Consider the following 22,281-nt stretch of genomic DNA (forward strand, 5'->3'; position numbering starts at 1 on the left):
CATGTTTCATGTAATGCTTTCTGATGTACCATGCCAATAGTTCTGATTACTGTAGATTCTGTTGTCCTTAGTCTACATTTGAAGGGTGTAGAATAAACGGTGCATCTCCAATTTGTAGAATGTTGAGAAATTGACATTTTTGTATTGGGCATTCCATGATTGACCTCTGAACAGTCATTTTCCAAAATAAAATTCGAAAGTCAAAAAATGGAGATACACCGTTTTGCAAATAACCCCTTCATTTGTAGTTTCCAGTGTTTGCTACTTTTGAAAATGAGAGCCAGGTTTGTAGGCCTACATTCTGGTTATTTGCACCTTTAACGCAGCCCATGTTTCAGGATTAACCATGTGAAAAAGTTTCCACAGTTGGTTTCGGTGAATAAATACCACCTCCTTTGAGAGTTCGCCCTCATTCCTAGTCTTGGAAGAGCTCAATGCAAAATATGCGAGAGTGAAAAGCATATGGCTTGAGGTCCATTAAAAAATGCGAAGATAGGAACACAGATCCCAGAAAAAAAGGAAAAGTACAATAAAAGCGTGTGCCTCAAATCATCCTCAAAGCATCCCAAAGCAAAGCAAAATTTGGCACTTTAGACATGGCATCCTATGATAGAACAAAGGCAGCAGTTTTTCCCCTGTATACAGCCCACAGCTTAGCTCCCTTTTCATTTCAACACATCCTTCTCATTACCACAAACACACATACACCCACACGCACTCAGATTGCAATAGTGCCGTTTACCCACACATTGTTTTTACTTCCTCTGATCTGATGTTACCCTCTATTCATTTACTTTATCTTAAGCCTCTTCGTCTTCTTTCTTTCTTCTACTGTTTTGCAGATCTTCCCATGGGCCAGCAGTAACAGTACACAAGGCACCACACTAGATACAACAGGCAAGACAAGCAACTCAGGCAAGATAGAAAACTATTCAGTAAACGGCACAACCAAACACAACTGCACACAATTTCCAATTCCCACTGCCCCCTTCCTAAGAAAAATATGCACATCAAGAAACCATGCAACCTCCTCCTGATGGAGAGAAATGATGCTTCAATGTCCTCTGATGTGACTGACTGTTTGAATGTAATAGTACTCCACCTGAATTCCATATACAATACAGTAAATGTTCAAGTCTGACTGAATGACTGTGTGCATTTCAGGCACAGCTCTGGACACACGCATGCAGGCATCCACACGCGCAGACACTTACTGTACCAACCTCACACAGAATAAGTGTGTGGGATTTCCCCAACAGAATTGTGTTCCCACCATATTCAGCTGTGGGCCTTTGCGTTCTTCGCCTGTATGATACCATCATTATAGTGGATAGTAGAGTAGAGTAGAGTGCTTTATTGTCACTATATAAATACAGTGAAATTATATTCGGAAGCAACCCACAGATGGCCACGAAATTAAAGATATATTAACAGCATAACTAACAATAAGAAAATAAATTCATAAAGCTATAAAATATGCAATCAAGTATTCACATATCAACGCACGCACGCACGCACGCACACGCACACACACACCAATTGCACCAGATTTTATGGAAAAGACCATATGCATCTCACAGTATAGAGAGTAATTAAAGGGGGCAGATGACGTATTGAGTTCAAGAGTCTGATGGCAGTAGGATAGAAACTGTCCTTCATTCTTGTAGTGCGAGCACGCAGAGTCCTAAAGCGCCTGCCAGACGGTAGCATGGTGAAGAGCCTGTGACCAGGGTGTGCGTGATCTTTAAGGATGTTTAATGCTCTGTTTGTGCAGCGTGTATGGTGGATCTCCTCAAGTGTGGGTAGTTGGCAAGCAATGATCACTGGATTACTGGATTACTGAAAGCTTGAGAAATATTTGGACATCCTGAATATACTGTGTCCTCAAAACCACCTCCCTCTTTGAATTGTATTTATGGGCCATCTCAGCCCATTTCACTTTGGCTCTACAGTTCACTTTGTTGGCTCCATACAACTGAGGAGGATTTGAAATAGTCATCCTCCAAAGACAGCAGCGGTTCTCGCCTTCACCTTTTCTGACCTCATCATAAGCCTGTCAACGCCTCCGTAAGTATTAAAAAAACGAAAACAGATTATTTATATAACTGACCGCACCCCGTCAGCCGTCTCCTTCTCAACACTCCCTCTTGGGCTCCCTAACGGCACCTGGTGGGCTCTAGAGCCCCTGTTGAGAAACACTAAGGGACTACAGATGACAAGTAGCATACTGCATCTGTCACCTTGTATTGGTCTAAACCAAAAAGGGAAGTAGTGTGAATCCTTTCAACAAAATAAACTCAATGCAAAAACACAAAAACAAAAACAGAAACAGAAGTGTTTGTGATTTTATACAGCACAAACTCAACAGCTCCCTCCAAAAAAAGTCATGTGGTCATGAATCATTTGATACTCCAATTATTCAATACTTCAATACTACAATTGCTGCTTATTTACACAGCTCTTCATCTCAACACACAGTAGATAGGGCAACATCTAGTCTTGTGAAGTCTTGGTTGGTTCCGAACGAAAATGTAACTTTTTCCACTGTGTAGCGTTCACATTTGATTCTGTTCTTTACCTTTTACATCTTCCTCTTTTCAGGGTTCTAGTATAATAACGTGATGATGCTTAACTGTGAAAAGCACAAGGCAGCTACCGCCTATGTACACTCTACATGTCCAAGAAATGAGTTACGCTCTTCTGAAGTTATCTACAGTAAGCATCTGAGGATTATCTACGGATCATTAAAGCCTGGCTTTGGGGCAGGCCTGTTCATGATACGATAACACTATTGGGTTTAATATGACACCAATCATTAACACCCTGAGGGAAAAAAACACAAATATAAAAACAGCCACAAAATGTATTACACAATGCTTTCACGGTAACACACATATCCAAACACTATCTTTAAGCAAAAGTACTTCTCTGAATAACACATAACCAAACTCCATTTCTACTGCAACTGAACACTCTGAACAATGTAACATAGCAACATAACCAAATAACATAAACAAATAACATAACCAAACACACTGGAGATACATTACAAGTGTGATAACTCATAACAGAGAATGCAAGAAAGCAGAACAAAATGGAGAAAACTGAGCTCATGATTGATTATCAAATCTTCCAAGAAGAAACTCAGTACTTAAAATGCTACACTAGGTAGTACTCAGAGATCTTATTTCTCTAATATTATTAATAGATATACGAAGAACATTGTTAAACATTAGAACAGAGATCAGTTTGACCTCATCTTGCAATAGCATATCAACATTAACCTTACCACAGTCACATCATTCAGCTTCCCTTTGTGAATTCACTGCCAGTGACATCAAAACCCTTGAAAAAACGGTGCCATAATCCAAGTCATCTACTTGCTGTCTTGACACACTGCCTACAAGGGTTTTTTTTTAAACTGTTCTCAGCTGTCTATCCTCTGAGCTCATACAGAATATTAATGGCTCTATTATAGCAGAAGTTTTTTCAGCAACACTGAAACTGCAGTCATAAAACCTCTCCTGAAAACGAGTAACTTAGAAGCCTGTGTGCTTACTGTATAGGCCAATCCCAGATCCCTCTTTTCTAGGTAAGATTATTGAGAAAGTAGTATTTAACCATATTAATTACTGCTTACATTTTAATTGTCTTTAAAAAAAATTGTCTGGTTTTGGACAGAAACATTGTACTGAAATTGCTTTAATTATGGTCTTAAGTGGCCTACGACTCAATACAGACCTAGGAAAAAGTACTGTCCTTGTATTACTTGATCCAAGTGCTGCATTTGACACAGTCGATCATCATAGCGATCTAATAAATCATGAACTGCTCTTTGTGAATAAATTGACTGCATTTATACATTTTATGAAAATATATCCATTTGAATTCATAGATATAGGTCTCTAGTTAAGTTGTTTTCTGTCTTGTCTGCTTTTCCTCTCTGTATTTCTGTCTGACTCTGCGTCTGTGGGTTTCCTGGCCCTGCGATGCTGGCCCTTCCTGCTTTCCAAGTCAGAGGGACTTTTCCTACAATTGTCCTGGCAGATAGCCAGATGTTTCCAGGTTGACATGAAGATTGATAACTTTGAAAGATGACGTTAGCTTTTAGGACCAAATAAAAGCATGGCTACGTCTCGGGTGGAGTGGGCTGCCATTTTCAATGTACCATCTGTAAGGGCAGATAACCCATCGTCGCTCGCAGATTTTAAATGCTACCTCTGTTTCTGTGTGTGTTCTTTCAGGTCAATTTGATAAGGTAATACAGTGAAATTGTTAAGGTGATATAGTAATTTTATTCACATGTTTTGGTCCTTCGATAGCCGAACTCAAAAAATTGTCCTCCCTGATATGTGGAGACGTAAGGACGCCTGGACACCAAGTTTTCACTGGGATCCTGAAATAGGTGACTTTGCCTCACTACGCCTTCATATTCAGCGACGACTGACTGAGTAAAGAACCAACTGCGACCCACAGGATAGAGGTAGTATGGATTCGGATTTTTTATTTCTAAATTTTTTTTGCCAGGATAGCTCGTTCCTGGGGTGACAGGTCATTGTTGATGCTGAAGAGTGTGCGCACCACGTGAGAGTCGTGGATCTTGGATGTTGAACTCTGGTCTTTCCCCCAGGACCGGGGCTTGACGGCATTCCGCAGACGTGCGTAAGTAGTTGGACTACTTAAGTCCTGGCTAGTGGCTGGTTAGGCATCAAGACCTAGGCTTGACGCTGTAAGCCCTGTAGGCTGTAATATACGTGAGTCCTTTTCAGGCAAGCATACCGGTATATAGAGCTTTGACTCTGGGAATTTGTCGATGTGGCATTGGAAATGACCTGTATATAGAGTTTTGGCTCCGGGAATTTGTCCATGTGGCATGGGAAATTCTCCGGGAATTTGTCCATGTGGCATGGGAAATTACCTGTATTTGGTACCTGGGTTTGGAACCTGGGTAGCCTGTCCGAATTCTGTCCTTGTTTTGTTACAAGACAATGGGTTCTCATCATACGAACGGTTTAATTTATTGCATATCAGAGAATGAGCAGTACTTCCCCGCAGTTGGCTGTTAGCTGAATGTGTAAAGTAATAGTTGGATACTGAACAAATTCTGTTTATGGCAATTTTAGACTTCTGCAATTAGGCTTTATATTTTCAAAATTTTGTCATAATTGAGACAGAGGATGCTTCCCCGAAATGCGGTGCTATTTTACTTCTCTGTGATTAATTTAGGACTGCAGGTCGTACAGTAATAGTTGGACATCTTTCTGTTTTGTTTTGTCAAAATTGGTGAAAGTTTTTTTTCTAAATTATTTTTAGCCACTTGTGTTGCCTCAGCCGGTGACATATGGTGACATTTCAACCTTGGCAGGACGCTGAGGTAGGCTACTCTTTCTTTGTGATATTTTGTTTTGAGAGTCTAACTGGTGGTTTGTCACACCACGTTATATCTCTTGAAGCGAGCTCATTTTATGTCATGGGTACCACAAATCCAAAGCCTGTTCATGGTGGTGATATTGAATTTATGGAAAAAAGGCATTCTGGCTCCTCAGCTTATGTGAGGCGATGGAATGTAAACTATGGCTTTAATGGAAGCCTTACAATTGAAAATTGTGAGGCCTTATTAGAAAATGTGCTTCTTCGCCACAAAGAAAAAATGGCTGAGTATGAAGAAGAAGCCAGAGTGTGTGAATTGTGGCTTGCTGAAGCAAAACTTAGGAATAGGCAAATGACGCATATGCTAATTGACAAAGTACATGACGATGATACTGTTGTGTATGTGTCTGATGACCATGTGTTGACTGTTACAAGGTGTGAGGAAGGAGGTCAATATCAGGACCACCCAGCTCCACTCACAACACCCTGTAGGTCTACTATAGGCCTAGTTGTTCCCCCTGCTCTCCCTGTCGCTCTTGCCGTAGCACGAGTTGAACGGACGCCTGTCCCATTTCCTCTCTACTCACACAATGTGTTAAAGGGGGTGATGACCCTCGAGGTCAATTCTGCCACCCCTACAATGAGTAGAACAAATACTCGCTCCCAATCCTCAGTAGTGGAAAATTATTCCCAGACTGCAGATCGGGACTTATTGGATGATTTTCGAGCACTCTCTTTCCCAAAGACTGAGAATCCAGTGCGTGGCAGCCGTGCCCAGAGGAGGGGGAGGGGTAGAGGACACTTAGGGTGTATGGGTGAGAGACGAAAATATAATTTGTGCTTTGCATGTGGTATGACGGGTCATTGGGCTCGACATTGTTCCCTAGACAAGAAGAACTCGAGTGGAGATGACAAATATACTTAGAAGAACTGATTTGTTCAATGTCTAGTGTGCACACCCAACTTGCTCTTGTCGCAGTGGAAGTTAGCTGGCAATGGCGATAACTTGCGAAATATCCCTTCCACTTCGTCAATGAGCAGTGAGTGTGACATAACTTAACACTTTTTCTAAATTGATAGGTTAGGCTACCTGTCTGTATGTCTCTGTTTGTCTCAATGGGCCCATGTTCATGTTTGTGTCCATGTCCATGTCCATGTTTGTTTATGTTTGAATGCCGGCTGTGTGAATGCTGTGTGTGTGGGTGTGTGTCACTCCCCGGGTTGGGTATGTGAGTGATTTGCCTCACTGAGTGCACGTAAAGAATGAGTGATTGTGACGTCTAGTGAAGGACGGTCTGGTCCGTGTTGGTGTGATCCTCCAGAATGTCCGAGAGACATTTGACTTTCCTGAGTATAAACAGCAAAACAATGGGTATGTGTTTTTATTTACTGCAAAGTTATTTTTGGGGACCATTTTTGTTCTGTCGCATATGATGGGCTGTGTCGACATGGAGGTTTGTCATCCTGTTCTTTTCATTTTATTTTTATACATTTTGTTTCCACAATGTATTTGTTTTTGTTTCTGAAATTTCATTGTGAACCTGCATGCTCAAGCTTTTTATAGCCAAGAACATTTGAGTAATTTGAGTAGTCTTTGCAACTTTCACATGTTTCATAATCCCTAATGGATCTGTTTGTTTTTTTGTGTTTTAATACTGGTTTGAACGTAGGCCTAAGCTTTTCTGAGGGATGGTTCGGTTTTCTTTCCCTTTTTCTTTTAATCCGTTCAGACATAGTGTTATGAATGTCCTGTTACCTAAATGGCACTACTGAACTTGTGATGCATTGTTTGCGACACTGTGTTGTCATTGTCCTGCAGTATGGTGATACTTAACTTTTCAATGACAATTACTGGATGTCGCTGGAGGTCCGGTGTGCATGAAGGCGCTTCCTCACACTGGGGTTGAGTACCTCTGAGAAGCGACTGTGCCGTGAGTGGGGTTTTACCTAACTGGACTCACTAGTCTAGTCATTAAAGCAGTAGGTTTGTTTTACTATCTCCCAACTGTGATTTATTTCTTTATTTTATTTGTCAGTTTTGTTTGCTTTTATTTTTCTCCCCTCTGTCTGGATTTGATTTTGCTTTAAGTATGGTTTATGGTTGATTGGGTCAAAATGTACAAGTTGGGTGAGATTTAACCTTGCATTTTATATAAGCCTACTTGTTTCAAAATATTATGAGACGCAGTTATGACTTCATTTTATTTCTTTCAAAAGTGGTTATGTGCCACAGTTTTATGTGAAGACAAATCTCATCCTATCTTATTTGTGACGATGCTGACAGCAAGGTGGTTTGTGTTGCCAGTTTTATGAATTGTGTGTAGTGTTTTGATGGCATGTGTTCCCAAACTTTGTTTTCCTCTCCCTATTTTAAGTGTGCTGTCCTTACTGACAAGAGTTGGGATAGGACCCTACATCTACCATGACCTCATGAACGACGGACAGTGAGACCTGCATGCCTTCTGTTACAAAGTGATTTGTGCAGGCCTAACTATTGTGAAACTGAGACATGAGACTGTTTCATGTTATGTTTTGGGATTACATTGCTTTCTTTTTCATCATTTTGCTGTACAATGTTGTCCTCCCGTAATAGTGTTGTCTATTTTAATTTCAAGTACAAGTTATGAAACGATGCTTTGGGTTGTTTTGGGTTTTGTTTTGTCAACACTGTTGTTGGTAAGTTTGGGTGAGTGTGTGGATCCTTTAGAGAAAGAATATTGAGTGCTTGTTGTAAGAAGGCAATGGAAGAGACAAGGTGGTGTGGAGTCTTCCATTGTGGTGAGTGTAAATGTCTGTTGTTTGTTAAGTAACTCAAAATTAGGAAAATCTTAAGAAAAACGGTAGAGAAATACAGCAACACATAGACTAAACACATTGAGTCTATTTATCTTCTAGTTTCTTTACTTTGGTTTACCTTTATGGGATTTTGGTTTGTTTATTTCTTTGAAAGGTTTAATTTCAGTTTGAAATTCATCACCTAAGATGTCTTATTTTATTTTTGAGTCACTGCTATTGATAGCTAATAATTCTCTTAACATTACTCAGTGGAGTATTTTTAGCATCTGTAATAACACATGTTATAACCAGAGATGTGTGTGTGTCTCTCCCTCTCAGTAGCTAAAGAAGGCATTTTACGACCTGTCGTAAAAGGACACTGCATGCAGGGGTGCATGGTGACAGAGTGGGGCAGACACAGACTGTGAGTAACGCTAAATTTGAGACTGTAGGAGTTTAAGGTAATGCTTTAGAGCAGTTCAAAATCTCATTCTCATTCTCATTTTTAGTTTCATTTCATTTTTCATTCTTATTTTATTTTGATTTCAGTTTGCATAGTTTGTTTATTCATTTTGGGGGTTTTTGAGTTATTTTGCCCACAAAGGCAATTGGTTTATTTGATCACTTAGAGCTGATGACATGAAGTTGATACGCTTGCACACAAGGATACTTAAGTCAAAGTTAGATGTAAAGCATAAAGACTATAGTTAGTTGACATGTAGTCATATCTGACATTGATGATCACATACAAGTACACTTTTTGGGACTTATTTTATTTTGGTTACCGTTAACTTTGGAAACTTGGAGTTTTAATACTGTAAGCGTGCGAAGCATTCGTGAGATTGCATTAGGCACAAAGTACCTCTCAGATATGAGAAGTTGACCTGTTCCACAGAAAATAATTCTATTCTCTGTGGAAGGGGGGTAGAGTGTAGAGTTTTAAATAATTTTGCCAAAAGAATTGTTTTAGGTCATGAACAAGTTCACTAGAATGCACCATACATGCATACAACATCATATAGGTTGAGGTTTAGTGAATACACTGACACTGATTGTTGAAAATGGTGAAATAATTTGGGTGTGTGCTAACATTTATTTGTAGTTACAGGTGGAAATTGAGGAGTGGTCGAAGAGGAGAAAATCATCATGGAAGGTTGCCAGTGGATGATCTCTCTGCCTCTCTGGGAATCTCTCTCAAGAACAGAGCTGTCTCTCAAGTGAGGGAAAAAAGTTCAACATGGACAGTTGGACTGATGTCATCACAAGGGTTGTCTCTGCTGAGATGATCTGTTGCTGTTTCCGGAGGATCAACGACTGTCGTTTTGAAAGTTTTGTGGATTAATGGACGGTGTTCTTTCTGATTGAAAGAGGACTGAGTTGTTTCAAGTGACAAAGGGGCGTCAGGAGACGTTCCAGGAGTTTCGATGGACAGAGTTCAAGGAGCTGAGGTCAGTTGGACCTGATGGCAGGTGTGGGCAAAAATGCCAGGACTGAATCCTGCCAGCTTGAGAAAGGCTGGAGGAGTGCAAATGAGTCGCTGAGGGTTTGCCACAGTGCCATGCAGGCAAGGAGCTGATGCCAGCATCCACGGACTGGTGCCAAAGAAATGTACCAGAGATCGTCGAAAGATTGCTGAAAGACTGAGTTGAACGGTACTGGATTTGTAGGGGGTGTCTCGTGATACCTTCTCCTCAAAGGGCTCGGCCGAGTGTTTCCAAGGCTCGGACAGTCCTCATCTGGAGGGGTGCTATGGACACATGCAAAGACTGGATCTGACGGAGCAACGACAGCTGCCCATAAGGGTGGCTACGAGAGAGAGAGAGAGACAGAGCGATGGGCGAGGAGAGAGAGAGAGAGAGAGAGACTGGTCTGGCAACAACAACAACAACAAGATGGACATTATGGACATTAGTTAGTGACCACTTCTGCAAGCAAGACAGGTTAGGGGTATACTGCACAACTAATTGTTTCACTGAGTTAATCTTTTCCATTATTTTATTGTTTCATTGATTTACAGGAGTGAATTCATTAAAGGCTGTCGTGCCACAAACAAAAGTTTGAATAACATATTCACATGGGTTTGCAAACAGTGGGTGGTTCAATAAAGGGGCCATTCATAATTTCTTTGGGGGGGAAAAGTTTGGGTAAACGAGAGTGTCAACTTTGAAGGAAGTTTCATATTTTATTGACTGACTGTTGTACATTTTAGTGCTCAATCTTTGCCACAACAAGGTTGGGGAGGTATTTGTGCTCCTGTCTGAATGACAAAAAAACTGCTGATTTTGAGAAAGTCGTTTCCTGGACAAGCATGGGTACAGCCTTGTTAAAGAATTGAGACAATTTGGAACTGTTAATAATTTTGACCTTTATATTTGAATATTTTCATTCTACACACCATGCGTAAAAGCCATGGTGATTGTTAAGTAATAATGGTTAAATTTTCATAAACAGGAGGGATATGTGAATAAATTGACTGCATTTATACATTTTATGAAAATATATCCATTTGAATTCATAGATATAGGTCTCTAGTTAAGTTGTTTTCTGTCTTGTCTGCTTTTCCTCTCTGTATTTCTGTCTGACTCTGCGTCTGTGGGTTTCCTGGCCCTGCGATGCTGGCCCTTCCTGCTTTCCAAGTCAGAGGGACTTTTCCTACAATTGTCCTGGCAGATAGCCAGATGTTTCCAGGTTGACATGAAGATTGATAACTTTGAAAGATGACGTTAGCTTTTAGGACCAAATAAAAGCATGGCTACGTCTCAGGTGGAGTGGGCTGCCATTTTCAATGTACCATCTGTAAGGGCAGATAACCCATCGTCGCTCGCAGATTTTAAATGCTACCTCTGTTTCTGTGTGTGTTCTTTCAGGTCAATTTGATAAGGTAATACAGTGAAATTGTTAAGGTGATATAGTAATTTTATTCACACTCTTAAATACTCAAGCAGCTTCACTGGTTCCCCATCAAGTCATGCATCACCTACAAAGTCCTCCTCCATGCTTTCAGGTCCCTCCATGGTCTGGCAACCCACTACCTAATAGACCTCCTTCACCCCTATACCCCCTCAAGATCCCTGCGGTCCTCTTCCAGGGACCAGCTGGCCCTCCCTCGCACCAGACTCAAGGCCAGCAGTGACAGAGCCTTCCATGTACCTTATCCATTTCTTTGGAACAAACTGCCCGACCACATTCAAAATGCCCCTTCACTGGCCATTTTTAAACAATACATTAACACACATCTTTTCCTCAAGGCTTTTGGCTGCTAGTTCCATAAGCACACGCACCTACTCGCACGCACGCACGCACACACGCACACACCATGTTAATCGACCTTGGGTGTTTTGAAGAAGAAGAAAAAAAGTAATCCAGCAGATCCAACTAATCCAAAATGCTGCTGCTAGCATCCTAACCAGAACAAAGAAAAGGGATAATACCCTCATTCCAATGGCTCCCGGTGAGGTTTAGAATTGAATTTAAAACTCTTCTTATTGTCTGTAAATCACTCAATGGCAGATATGCTGGAGCAATATCATCCTATATGAGATATGTCTTCAGTCTCCAGAGTCTCCTCTACTGGTTGTGTCTAGGACAAAATCCAGACAGGGTCCGACTTTGTAATTCCATGATTTCTAAATTCTGAGCCAGTCTCGCACCAAACTTTGACCTTAACTTTTGCCAAATATTTGTCTTTCTTAATCAACCTATTTAATTTATTTTCATTGGTGTTAATCTAACTGTTTGGCACATTGAGCTGCAAGTCTTGTATAAATTGTGCAATATTATTATCATGATGTGGCATGTAACCATTACGCTGCCAAATTCTGGAGCCAGCTTCCTGTTTCAATTAGAACTGCCCCAACAGAGTCATAAATAAAATAAAACTAAGACAAAAGACAAAAACAGCTTTATTTACATCTGCCTTTGGTTAGGGTTAGTCATCTACTGTCTTACTTTTTATATACTTTTCTTCTCTCTCTTCTTTTCTTTCCTCTCAAGCACACTGAATGCCAATTGTGTTATTATGTCCTATAAGTATTGGTACTCGGTATCGGCAAGTACAGAAATGAATGTACTCGTATCGGTTTTCAAAACAAGTGGCATTGTGCATCCCTACATATTATGTTCACTATGAGCCTCAAAGCATATTCTGTATTCCAACATACAGTAGCAGCAGTGTTACAGTCATAGCTACCTAAGATAATACTTTGTGTTTGGAGTCGAATGTGATATTGACAAAGTCTCCTGGCCTCATGGTGATGGACACGTACATCCTCAGTGTGGATTGTGGTGGGATCTGCACTCACTGGATTCACGCCACAGGCTTGACAGGAAGATCAACCCTGCTACACTGCTCTTACGCCGGCCAGCAAAAATGCTCTCATCTGGGGGGATATCAAGCCAGCCAACACAAATCCACTGACAGCCAGCCCTAGGCAGGAGAAGGCTCTTCTGGCAGTGCAATGCAATCTGTATAGATCAGGGTTTCTCAAACTTTTTCAGACCAAGGATCACTTTGTCCCAGAAGAACATTATCAGGGACCACCAATACACTGATTTGACGGGCTGATTCAAAGTACAAATTTTAGACCGAGGATCACTTTGTCCCAGAAGAACATTGTCAGGGACCGCCAATAAACTGATTTGACGGGCTGACTCAATCTAGACGGGCTGACTCAATCTACAAATTTTGGACGCTGCCAATTCTGATGCAGATTGCTATTTCTTATATAAATAGCTTTACACAATTTACAGTCTTCTTGTGTTGAAAAAAACAATTCTGTCTATTCTAGCTTGTCTTGGAAATGCTGGCTACATCATTTATGGACTTCCTCTCGTGAACCACTGGAGGTGTTTTGCAGACCCCCAGTGGTCCCCGGACCGCACTTTGAGAGCCCCTGGTATAGAGTCATGCCCAGAGCTCATCTAAAGACAACTGTGCTGCCGTGGCAGTTCTGAGCGGCAACACGACCTTTGAAAATAGTGCCACTTTCAGCAGTTCAAAATGTTGACATTTTCACACAGCATATGCATGTATAGGTTGCTTAATCACATCAACAGCTGTGGCTGGCGTCATGCCCTGTCATTATTATCTATAGGGCCATCATTTCAAAACAAATTACATACTATAGGAAACTGCTATTTCGAAATAGCTTTTCATGAAATGAATTTCCATGTGAGCATCTCTCTCTCTCTCTCTCTCTCACTCTCTCTCTCTCTCTCTCTCTCTCTCTCTCTCTCTATTTGTGAGCACATAGACCAACTGTGCAATGTGTGTCCTTATAGTAGAGTAGAGTAGAGTGCTTTTATTGTCACTATATAAATACAGTGAGATTCAGTTTGGCAGGAACCCACAAATGCCCACAAAATAAAAGATACATTAACAGTACATAAATAATATATAAAAACTACGAAATAGAACAAAAAGTGGCATTTGTTTTGGGAGCTCCGGGCCGCAGCATCTAGATGCGCCGCCATGGCAACAAAAGACCATGCTGCGGCCCGGAGCTCCCAAAACAAATGCCACTTTTTGTTCTATTTCGTAGTTTTTATATATCATTATGGGATGATGATTGCAGATTCTAAACAGTTATGAAAGGAGTTTGCCAATTAAATGTGATGAGGAAGTACACATATTATGGCAATTGATTTTAGTATTTTGAATCATAGTGTGTTCCATGAGAAAACCAGCGCTTTTCTTCATGAAAATTGTGTCCAAATCCAGAGAATGGTGTGTAGTGTATTAGGAAAAGTGTGTTGTAGAACTGAAATTTGAGTGTAAAGAAGGAATTGTGCTTATAGTTCAGTGACATTTGTTAGAGGAGTTGGTAAATGGGTGAGGTGTTTCCAGAATTGTGAAGTACCAGAAATTGTGTGGAAAAAATCGAGAAAAACTGTAACTATAACATTAATATTATTATGTCCACTAATATTTCTGTAGGCCTCCTTTTACCCCTTTAACCCATCTGAATAATCCCACCTGCCCGCTGTGTTCGAGCCAGCAACACAACAGCTCAGTAGTAGGGGTCGACCGATACAGGTTTTTTAATGGCCGATGCGATACCGATTTTCTTTTTATCACCCTTGGCCGATACCCGATTTCCGATACCTGATATTTGGGGCCGATATGGGTTAAAAGAAAGGTTAAAAAATGACAAATATTCCAGGTCTCAAGTCAAAAATAAACATTCCTTTAACATTATCAAATTGAGGTAGAACTTGTAACATTTAAACACCCATTCTAACAATGAAGCAATGTCTAACAATGAAGTAATAAAAAAATAAAGTGTCTTGGTGCTTTTAAAAAAACCCGAATGACATAAAATAATAAATATTGCGTATCGGCCAAAACCACACGCGTATCGGCCGATACCGATACACTTGAAAAATGCAAATATCGTCCCGATACTGATATACGGGTGGGAGACGTGACGCCTTGTTTTTTCGTAACATTGGTTAAAAAATGTTCGTTTAAAAAACAAATGTCAATCAAAGAAGACGTGGTACATTATGTTTCATATTAGTCTTAGATGCGAAGAAACATTTTTGTTAAGATTTATGTAAAGGTTTATATGTCAAATATCCTGCGGTGTGACTGTAAATTTAATGAAACAATATATAATAATATATATATAAATTAACCAACAACATTTTGAATAATGTATGAAGCATTTGGCATGATTGCATAAATCTTAACTTTAGATTAAGATATGTGAATGTGGAAAAAACTCAAGACAGTAATATTAATTACAAGTTCAATTTCGTAACACAAATTGCATCCTGTGGGGTGACATGTATGTCAATGTTTGTGAATGGGCAGCTGCAAGGCCAACTACAAGGGTCTTAAAGACTGGCTCCTAACCAGTCAGTACCTCAGTTATTGGAGAGTGCAGTGGAAGTTTAAGGTGACTCTTAACCTCTTAATATGTCTTCATATTGCAATCTTTCTGTCACGCAATGCTTAGGTTCATTTTATGGTGTCCTGTGGTGTGACTGCTCTTATAGGAGGAAAAATACGTTTTTTTATTAATGAAAACACATATTAAGATTAAACACAATATCATTATCAAGTTAAGATCAGCTCAGATGTCAGTCATGTATACAAATGGATTAAAATGGCCATAATGCAGTGAATTCCCTGTGGTGTGACTCCATTTTCCTGCGGTGTGACATGCCTATGCTATGTGTTGATGCAGGACACATTTTCCCAAAAATGGCAAAAATAAGGTGAAATTCCACAGACCACTAAGTGCTTTATTTTTTTCTATTTTTTTCCAATTTTTATCCATCATTTTTTTCAGGAATTTGAAAAACGTTTTTTTTTTTTGCGTTACGCCCTTAAACGTCAACCACCCACATATATCGGTCTATCCTTACTCAGTAGGCTCTTTGGAGCTGATGAGTAACAACTACTACATTTTCATAAAGCCCCATTAGGAATGTCAACACAAAATTTGCATTGAGTTTTGGTGCCAGTCAGAATTTAGTAACTCTGAAATCTCTTTGGGAGAGAGCCATTCCATGTCTGAAGCTAAATAAAACAATGAGGTCTTATCTTCCTCTCCTTCTGAAACTATCCAATCAATTCCCTTTCAAACTTTGTGATGGCTTTCTGTTGACGGCTTTTCCAGAGAACTTGCAGTCCACTCACGTCTTCTACAAGTACTATGCTGACCATTTTCTGAGAGTCTGGACCGTTCTAAGTTCAAATGTTTGATGCTCAATTTCACACCACGTCCCCCTCATTTCCACTCATGACATCTGGAAAGATGGGGCTGCGACCTTTCTATCCCACTGCAATGCCCCTGTTTGTCTGTCCGTCTGTTCACATCCATGTGTGCAGTGTTTTGAGTCGCCACATCACGCCAAACACACATAATCTAGCATTGGCAAAGGGGCCAGGTTGCCATATCTGATTCTTCAGAATACTTAATTAATTAGACAGCTTACTTCACTGGCACAAATGAAACCACAACTTGAGCATACTCTGCAAACCACTCAGCACAAACAAACACAGTCTACCAGCACACTGTAAGGAAGAGGGGCTGGGAATGGGGGTCCCCATCATCAACAGGAGGCGGCTCATTTATCATGAGTTCTTAAACACAGATCTGTGCGCAAATGGGGCGTGCAATCCTTCCTGAGCAAAGTGTGGGATTTACAAACATGTAGTTTAACATTGAAATATGCAAAAAACATGAAATTGCAAATACCGGTAATATTGACCGTGCCTGTATGCTGTATCCTGAGTGACTGTTTATGTCTGTGTGTGTTTCCTTGTTACTCATATTTTGAAGCACTGTCCTCCTCCTGTAAGAAGGAGGAGGACAGTGCCACAGAACAGTTTCTTATCTATGCGCTTCCCACCAAAGCTTCATGCATGCTTTAAAATTCACATGGCATTTAAAGGGGTTTTATTGCCATGTATGGTTACTTAAAAGCATTTCGGGATGCAAAATTATCCCAAGTACGCGCAAGAACAGTGATTTGGATTGAAGTGTGGGAGTCATCATTGCAGTTGTGCGTAGGATCAGCCAACGTATGTTTGATGGAATCTGATTTTTCTGTACTTGCGAACATTCACTAGTACGACAGAATTTAGAAAGTATTCTTCAAACTGCTGATAAATGAGACCCCAGGTCTTGGTGTTAGGCCTGCACTTTTGACTGCGATGCCAGAGGGTCAGGCTCATTGGTAATGCAATTCACAGCACACCTGCAACCCTAGATATGGTCACTCAATCACACAGCATTAGCCTCCACATTGATAAAGCCAATACACGCGCACCATTCCACAGCTGTGGCCTACATACATGCACTTATATACAGTGGTGCTCATAAGTTTACATACCTCGATAATTTTTAGTTTTGTAGCCATTTTTCAGATAATATGAATGATAACACAAATGCTTGTCCATCACTTATGGCTATTGTTTGATTGAAGCCCTTTATTGTATAACAACTGTGTTTTGTCTTTTGAAACATTAACTACCCAAAGAAGCTTGATCATAAATGCTAGACCACTGGACTACAATGGACCATGTTGGACAGTGCAGTTTAACTTTTGTATTCCACTATTGGACTGTACCTGCACTACCCCACAAGAACGAACATGAACACGAACACACACACACACACACACACACACACACACACACACACACACACACACACACACACACACACACACACACACACACACACACACACACACACACACACACACACACACACACACACACACACACACACACACACACACACACACACACACACACACCTTACCTGCACTACCTCAGTCCTGGAACCTACCACTTGTACTGTTATTATACTGTTACTTTCACTGTTATTATTTCTATTATTGTAGTGTCTACATTCTTTATTTATCTATCTCTGTTACATGTTGAATGTTAAATGTTGAATGTTAAATGTTCATTTGTACTGTATTTATTATTGTCCATTGTTACTAGTCCATCACTGTACCTGTCCTGTCTGCACTTTATGTCAGTCTGAAAAATGTCAGTTTTGTCTTGTCCTGGCATGGTATAGAGAGAAAACGTAATTTCATTTTTCCTTGTATGTCTTGTGCATATGATGAAAGTGCAAATAAAAGCTGACTTGACTTGATAAGTTTACATACCCTGCTGATTGAGGCTGATAACATTTACACAACTTCACACAAATGGGTCTGAATGGTCATTATAGATAACCACCTTCACTGGTGATCTGTTTTCTTGTGATTTGTTTGTAAAATGTCAATGAGTTGCTTGACTCCTGAGAGAAAATTGCATCCCTCAAGTCAGTGCTTCAAGTCAGTTTTCATGTTCTACAGCTCCAGGCCACTTTATTAGAATAGCATGAAAAAGTTGATTTATTTTCATAATTCCATCAATAATGTTAAACTGTCATGGATTGTAGATTCATGGCCCAGTCTTTTAACTATTCCAATCATTCATTTTTTTCTTTTTACATATTTTGGCCTTCCAGCTCAAAAAACCCATGAATTGGGGAATTCTCATCATTAGAATATTGTAATAAAATCACAATTTTCTTCATCAAAATTCGGGTCACATCAAATCAGTTGAAATTTGCTACTTTCTACTAACCCCAACTCCGATGAAGTTGGGACGTTTGGTAAACAGTGAATAAAATCAAAATGCTATCATTTTCAAAACACTCAATCTATTCATTAGATGGAGAATAGTGAAAAGACAACATATTAAGTGTTAAAACCGAGAAAAAATATTGTTTTGGGGGACATATGTACTCATTTCTAATTTGAGAAATCCAACACGTCTCAAAAGAGTTGGGACGGGGACAATAAATGGCAGCAAATGTCGAGGAAGACTAAAAAAAACCAAAATACAACACTTAACAGTTAAATACATTAACCGATGAGATGATTTTATATAAAAAACAGTGTTAATTCCTATCTTGGACATGATTTCACCAGCTTAAATGGTGGGTGTATTCCTTGTCATGTTTTGCAATGTTTTCCTTTCTGTAGTGCTTACAGTGTGACAGGTCTTGACCAAAAACCCACCATTTTATCACATGCTGGTCCTTATGATGGAGCCAAACTGTTAAAACATAGTAGAGAATGCAATTTGACCTTAATATGTGGCAGTAATCGAAGATCTCCCTTCAAAATATAATGCATGAGTGGCTTTTCATGCTGTTTAAAACCCATTTATACCATTCAGCACTGTATTTAACTCTACAGATGAGTAAGAACATCTTAACCAATGCACTACTGCATCTGCATGCCATCATGGAGGGTGACTTTTGAAGCTAGCACTAACACAAGTTGGATGGTCCATTTTCACTGTAGCACAGGATGTGCAATGCTCTATTATTTTCAAAAAGAATGGACTTCTACAACTTCTGCTGACTTCTGTAAGCAAAGGACAGTTTCCCATGTCTTCTGGGTCTATTTCAAGTGAGCTCAGGTGCTTAGGAGAATGTTAAACCCCTGTGTCATTTTCATGCATGAAGCATTCTTAATATGGTCAATTTTCAATAGCTCTAGCACTCCAGGAATTAGAGTGAGACTACAGCCAATATATATTTCATGATGTCATGAACCTATACAATGATTTTATTAACAAAAATATGTCTTATATACACTCAATCGTGGTAAATCAAAGGGAATTCAAAAATGTATGTAATAACTATGGTAATTATTCCCTTTGCATCTTTAATTCTGAGTGACTCAGCCTCTCTGTGATGATCTTATACCTGGACACCTATATTGTCCGTCAGTACAATTCATTTTGAAATGTTCTTCTTTGTTGTTTTATCTTATTTGGATGTTTACTAAATTTCACTGATCCCCGTCCCAACTCTTTTGAGACGTGTTGGATTTCTCAAATTAGAAATGAGTACATATGTCCCCCAAAACAATATTTTTTCTCGGTTTTAACACTTAATATGTTGTCTTTTCACTATTCTCCATCTAATGAATAGATTGAATGTTTTGAAAATGATAGCATTTTGATTTTATTCACTGTTTACCAAACGTCCCAACTTCATCGGAGTTGGGGTTTGTACATAACATGCAATGTTCAATACTTGGTTAGGACACAGTAAACACAGGCGATAGCTAATAAATGTTTTCAGTTGGTCTCTAGCAATGAGTGAAAAAAAGATTGTGTCATCATTCACATTCTATGACAAATCGCTAAAAAAGAAAACATTTGGCCATGTAAACATATGAGCAGCACTGTATACAGTAGGAGTGATGAGTGATGAGTGTGTGTGTGTGTGTGTGTGTGTGTGTGTGTGTGTGTGTGTGTGTGTGTGTGTGTGTGTGTGTGTGTGTGTGTGTGTGTGTGTGTGTGTGTGTGTGTGTGTGTGTGTGTGTGTGTGTGTGTGTGTGTGTGTGTGTGTGTGTGTGTGTGTGTGTACTGCATTCAGCGTGCCATCCTACGACCTATACAAATTAGAGGTGCTCCGATTGCTCGGCTGCCGATCATGACCGGCCGATAATGGCCAAAAATAGCCTGATCGGTGATCGGAAAAACATGCCGATCAAAAAAACGATCGAGAGATATTAAATTCCTCACGCAACCATTTGCCTTTACACCTGGCGCTGCATGTAGGCGCTGGCTCTGCACAGCTGCAACTGCACCAAAAGAAGGCATCTTTGCTTGTCTATAACTTTTCGCCATTCCCCCCTTCATTTCCACCATTCATAACCATATCTGCATCAACAATGATCTGATTTTCCGATCCATGCGCCGCTTACCTGAGTGACAATGTAATTTGCGATTGAGTACTCGCCAGTGAGCCATGTTACGTTATAACCTGTGTAGTTGCCTTGGTCAGCACGTGACAACTTCACGTTGTCAGCACAAACATGTCAATTATTGTTTTCAAAGTTGTAATTGGCAGTCAGTCGATTAGTTTGATAGTCGCTGAAACACCAAACGGCGACAGATGTGGTTAAAACTTGAGAGAGAGATTCAGAACGGTAGTGGAGCACTGCAACTGTGGACGGTGACAGAGAGGGGAGGGGCTCTCCTCACGAGGCTGCTCATTTAAAGCGACAGGTTGTTTTTTTTCTCGTATGTGGAAGACTATTTGATGTAATGTTTCAGTTTCAATTCAATCTTAAATAGTTTAGTTATTCTATGCAATAACTTATACATTGATTAATACTGTAGACTGTATTACCAACACTAGTCTGAAAGATAATAATAATAATAATAATAATAATAATAATAGCCTAATAATAGACATGTGCAAATTAAGATTGATTGGTTTATGGGCAGAAATGGTATTCAATAAGGATAATTAATAGGCTATTAAAAAAATAGGAAATCATTTTTGTGATCGGCAATGATCGGTAATCGGCAGATAAAGATTTTTGGTGATCGGTATCGGTGATCGGACCCAAAAAATGGTGATCGGAGCACCTCTAATACAAATGCAGCAACTTTTATCCTGTTATCAAAGCCCACAGAATATGTACAGTGCTGGTTCATGGCTGTTAATCTAACACACAAACCTCTACACAGGACCATGAAGCAATTCAGTGAGTAAGTCTGACGTGACGTGCAAATGAGTAGCGAGAAAAGCAGCTTTAATCCAAGTCAGTCAATGCAAAGTAAAAGTGTTTTATGTACAGTATGTGAACTACTCAAGGACACATGCATAAGGCATCATCACTTCATCACTTCAATGCAACAAACACTTTAACTTACATATTAATTTGGAGCCAGCTACAAGGGGATAAAATAAAGGAAGGATTTGTAATTTTGTAAATACAATGGACAAATGCAATTAAACCAAAGCGGAGCGCATTGTAGATAAAGATGATCAAGGGCCATGCCATTCATTTACTTGGGAAACACTGAATTGTTATACCATTTAGGCACCCTTAATCTTAATTTCTTTTGGGATCAATAAAGTTACTCTACTCTACTCTTGATATTAATTCAGGAAGTTTTAATATTAAGTGTCACAGAGTCAAACATTTGTTAATTACTGTACGGTAACTCATTGGCAAGACCTCAAGACTTAAAACTGTCACACTGCGAGCCAGCATTAACATAGCGGGGGGGTTTTTGCAAAGCTATTTCTAGACATATGTGTGAGTGGCTCAAAACCAAGTCCACAGGTCCATGAATGCTCATGCATAATAATGTTGTCACATACAATTTGTGCCATTATAAATATCAGCGGAGCTAGACAACGGAATCTCTACTATCTGAAAGTCATTTAAAAAACTGCCTCCGTGTCTAGACACCTCTCCGCCATCACGGCCTACATCAGATATTCATTTTGACAGAGGTGAAAAATTATGAAATGAAGGAGAGATTAACAGAGTGGACCAGGTACATTAGAGCAGTCCTTTCCATTGAAGAGCTTTAGAGCCACACAGTCTCCAGATGAACAGGCAGACACTACAGTAAACACGGGCAGCCTGGGTCAATTTCATGCCTGCCATCGATACAATGTAAGCCTTTTCGGCTCCATTGAAAACTAAGTAAGAGTCTGGGTGGATGAAATAGGGGTGCTCTTCAGGCTTGATCATATCTGCCAAGCCTGTGTGTGTGTGTGTGTGTGTGTGTGTGTGTGTGTGTGTGTGTGTGTGTGTGTGTGTGTGTGTGTGTGTGTGTGTGTGTGTGTGTGTGTGTGT

The 22,281-nt window shown here is 39.9% G+C and overlaps 1 protein-coding gene across 2 annotated transcripts in view; it reads right to left on the reverse strand.

Annotated features, from left to right (window-relative positions):
- impact (impact RWD domain protein) overlaps positions 1-22,281 on the reverse strand; it is a 71,671-nt gene that overhangs the window by 39,289 nt on the left and 10,101 nt on the right. The window contains exon 6 of one of the 2 annotated variants that reach the window (XM_063200883.1): positions 21,344-21,361. The exons of the other annotated variant lie outside the window; for it this stretch is intronic. Coding sequence (XP_063056953.1) covers positions 21,344-21,361 — 18 coding nt within the window. The remainder of the gene's footprint in view (positions 1-21,343; positions 21,362-22,281) is intronic. 2 annotated transcript variants of the gene reach the window in all.

This window comes from Engraulis encrasicolus, chromosome 6, assembly GCF_034702125.1.
Source record: "Engraulis encrasicolus isolate BLACKSEA-1 chromosome 6, IST_EnEncr_1.0, whole genome shotgun sequence".
Taxonomy (NCBI): Eukaryota; Metazoa; Chordata; class Actinopteri; order Clupeiformes; family Engraulidae; genus Engraulis; species Engraulis encrasicolus.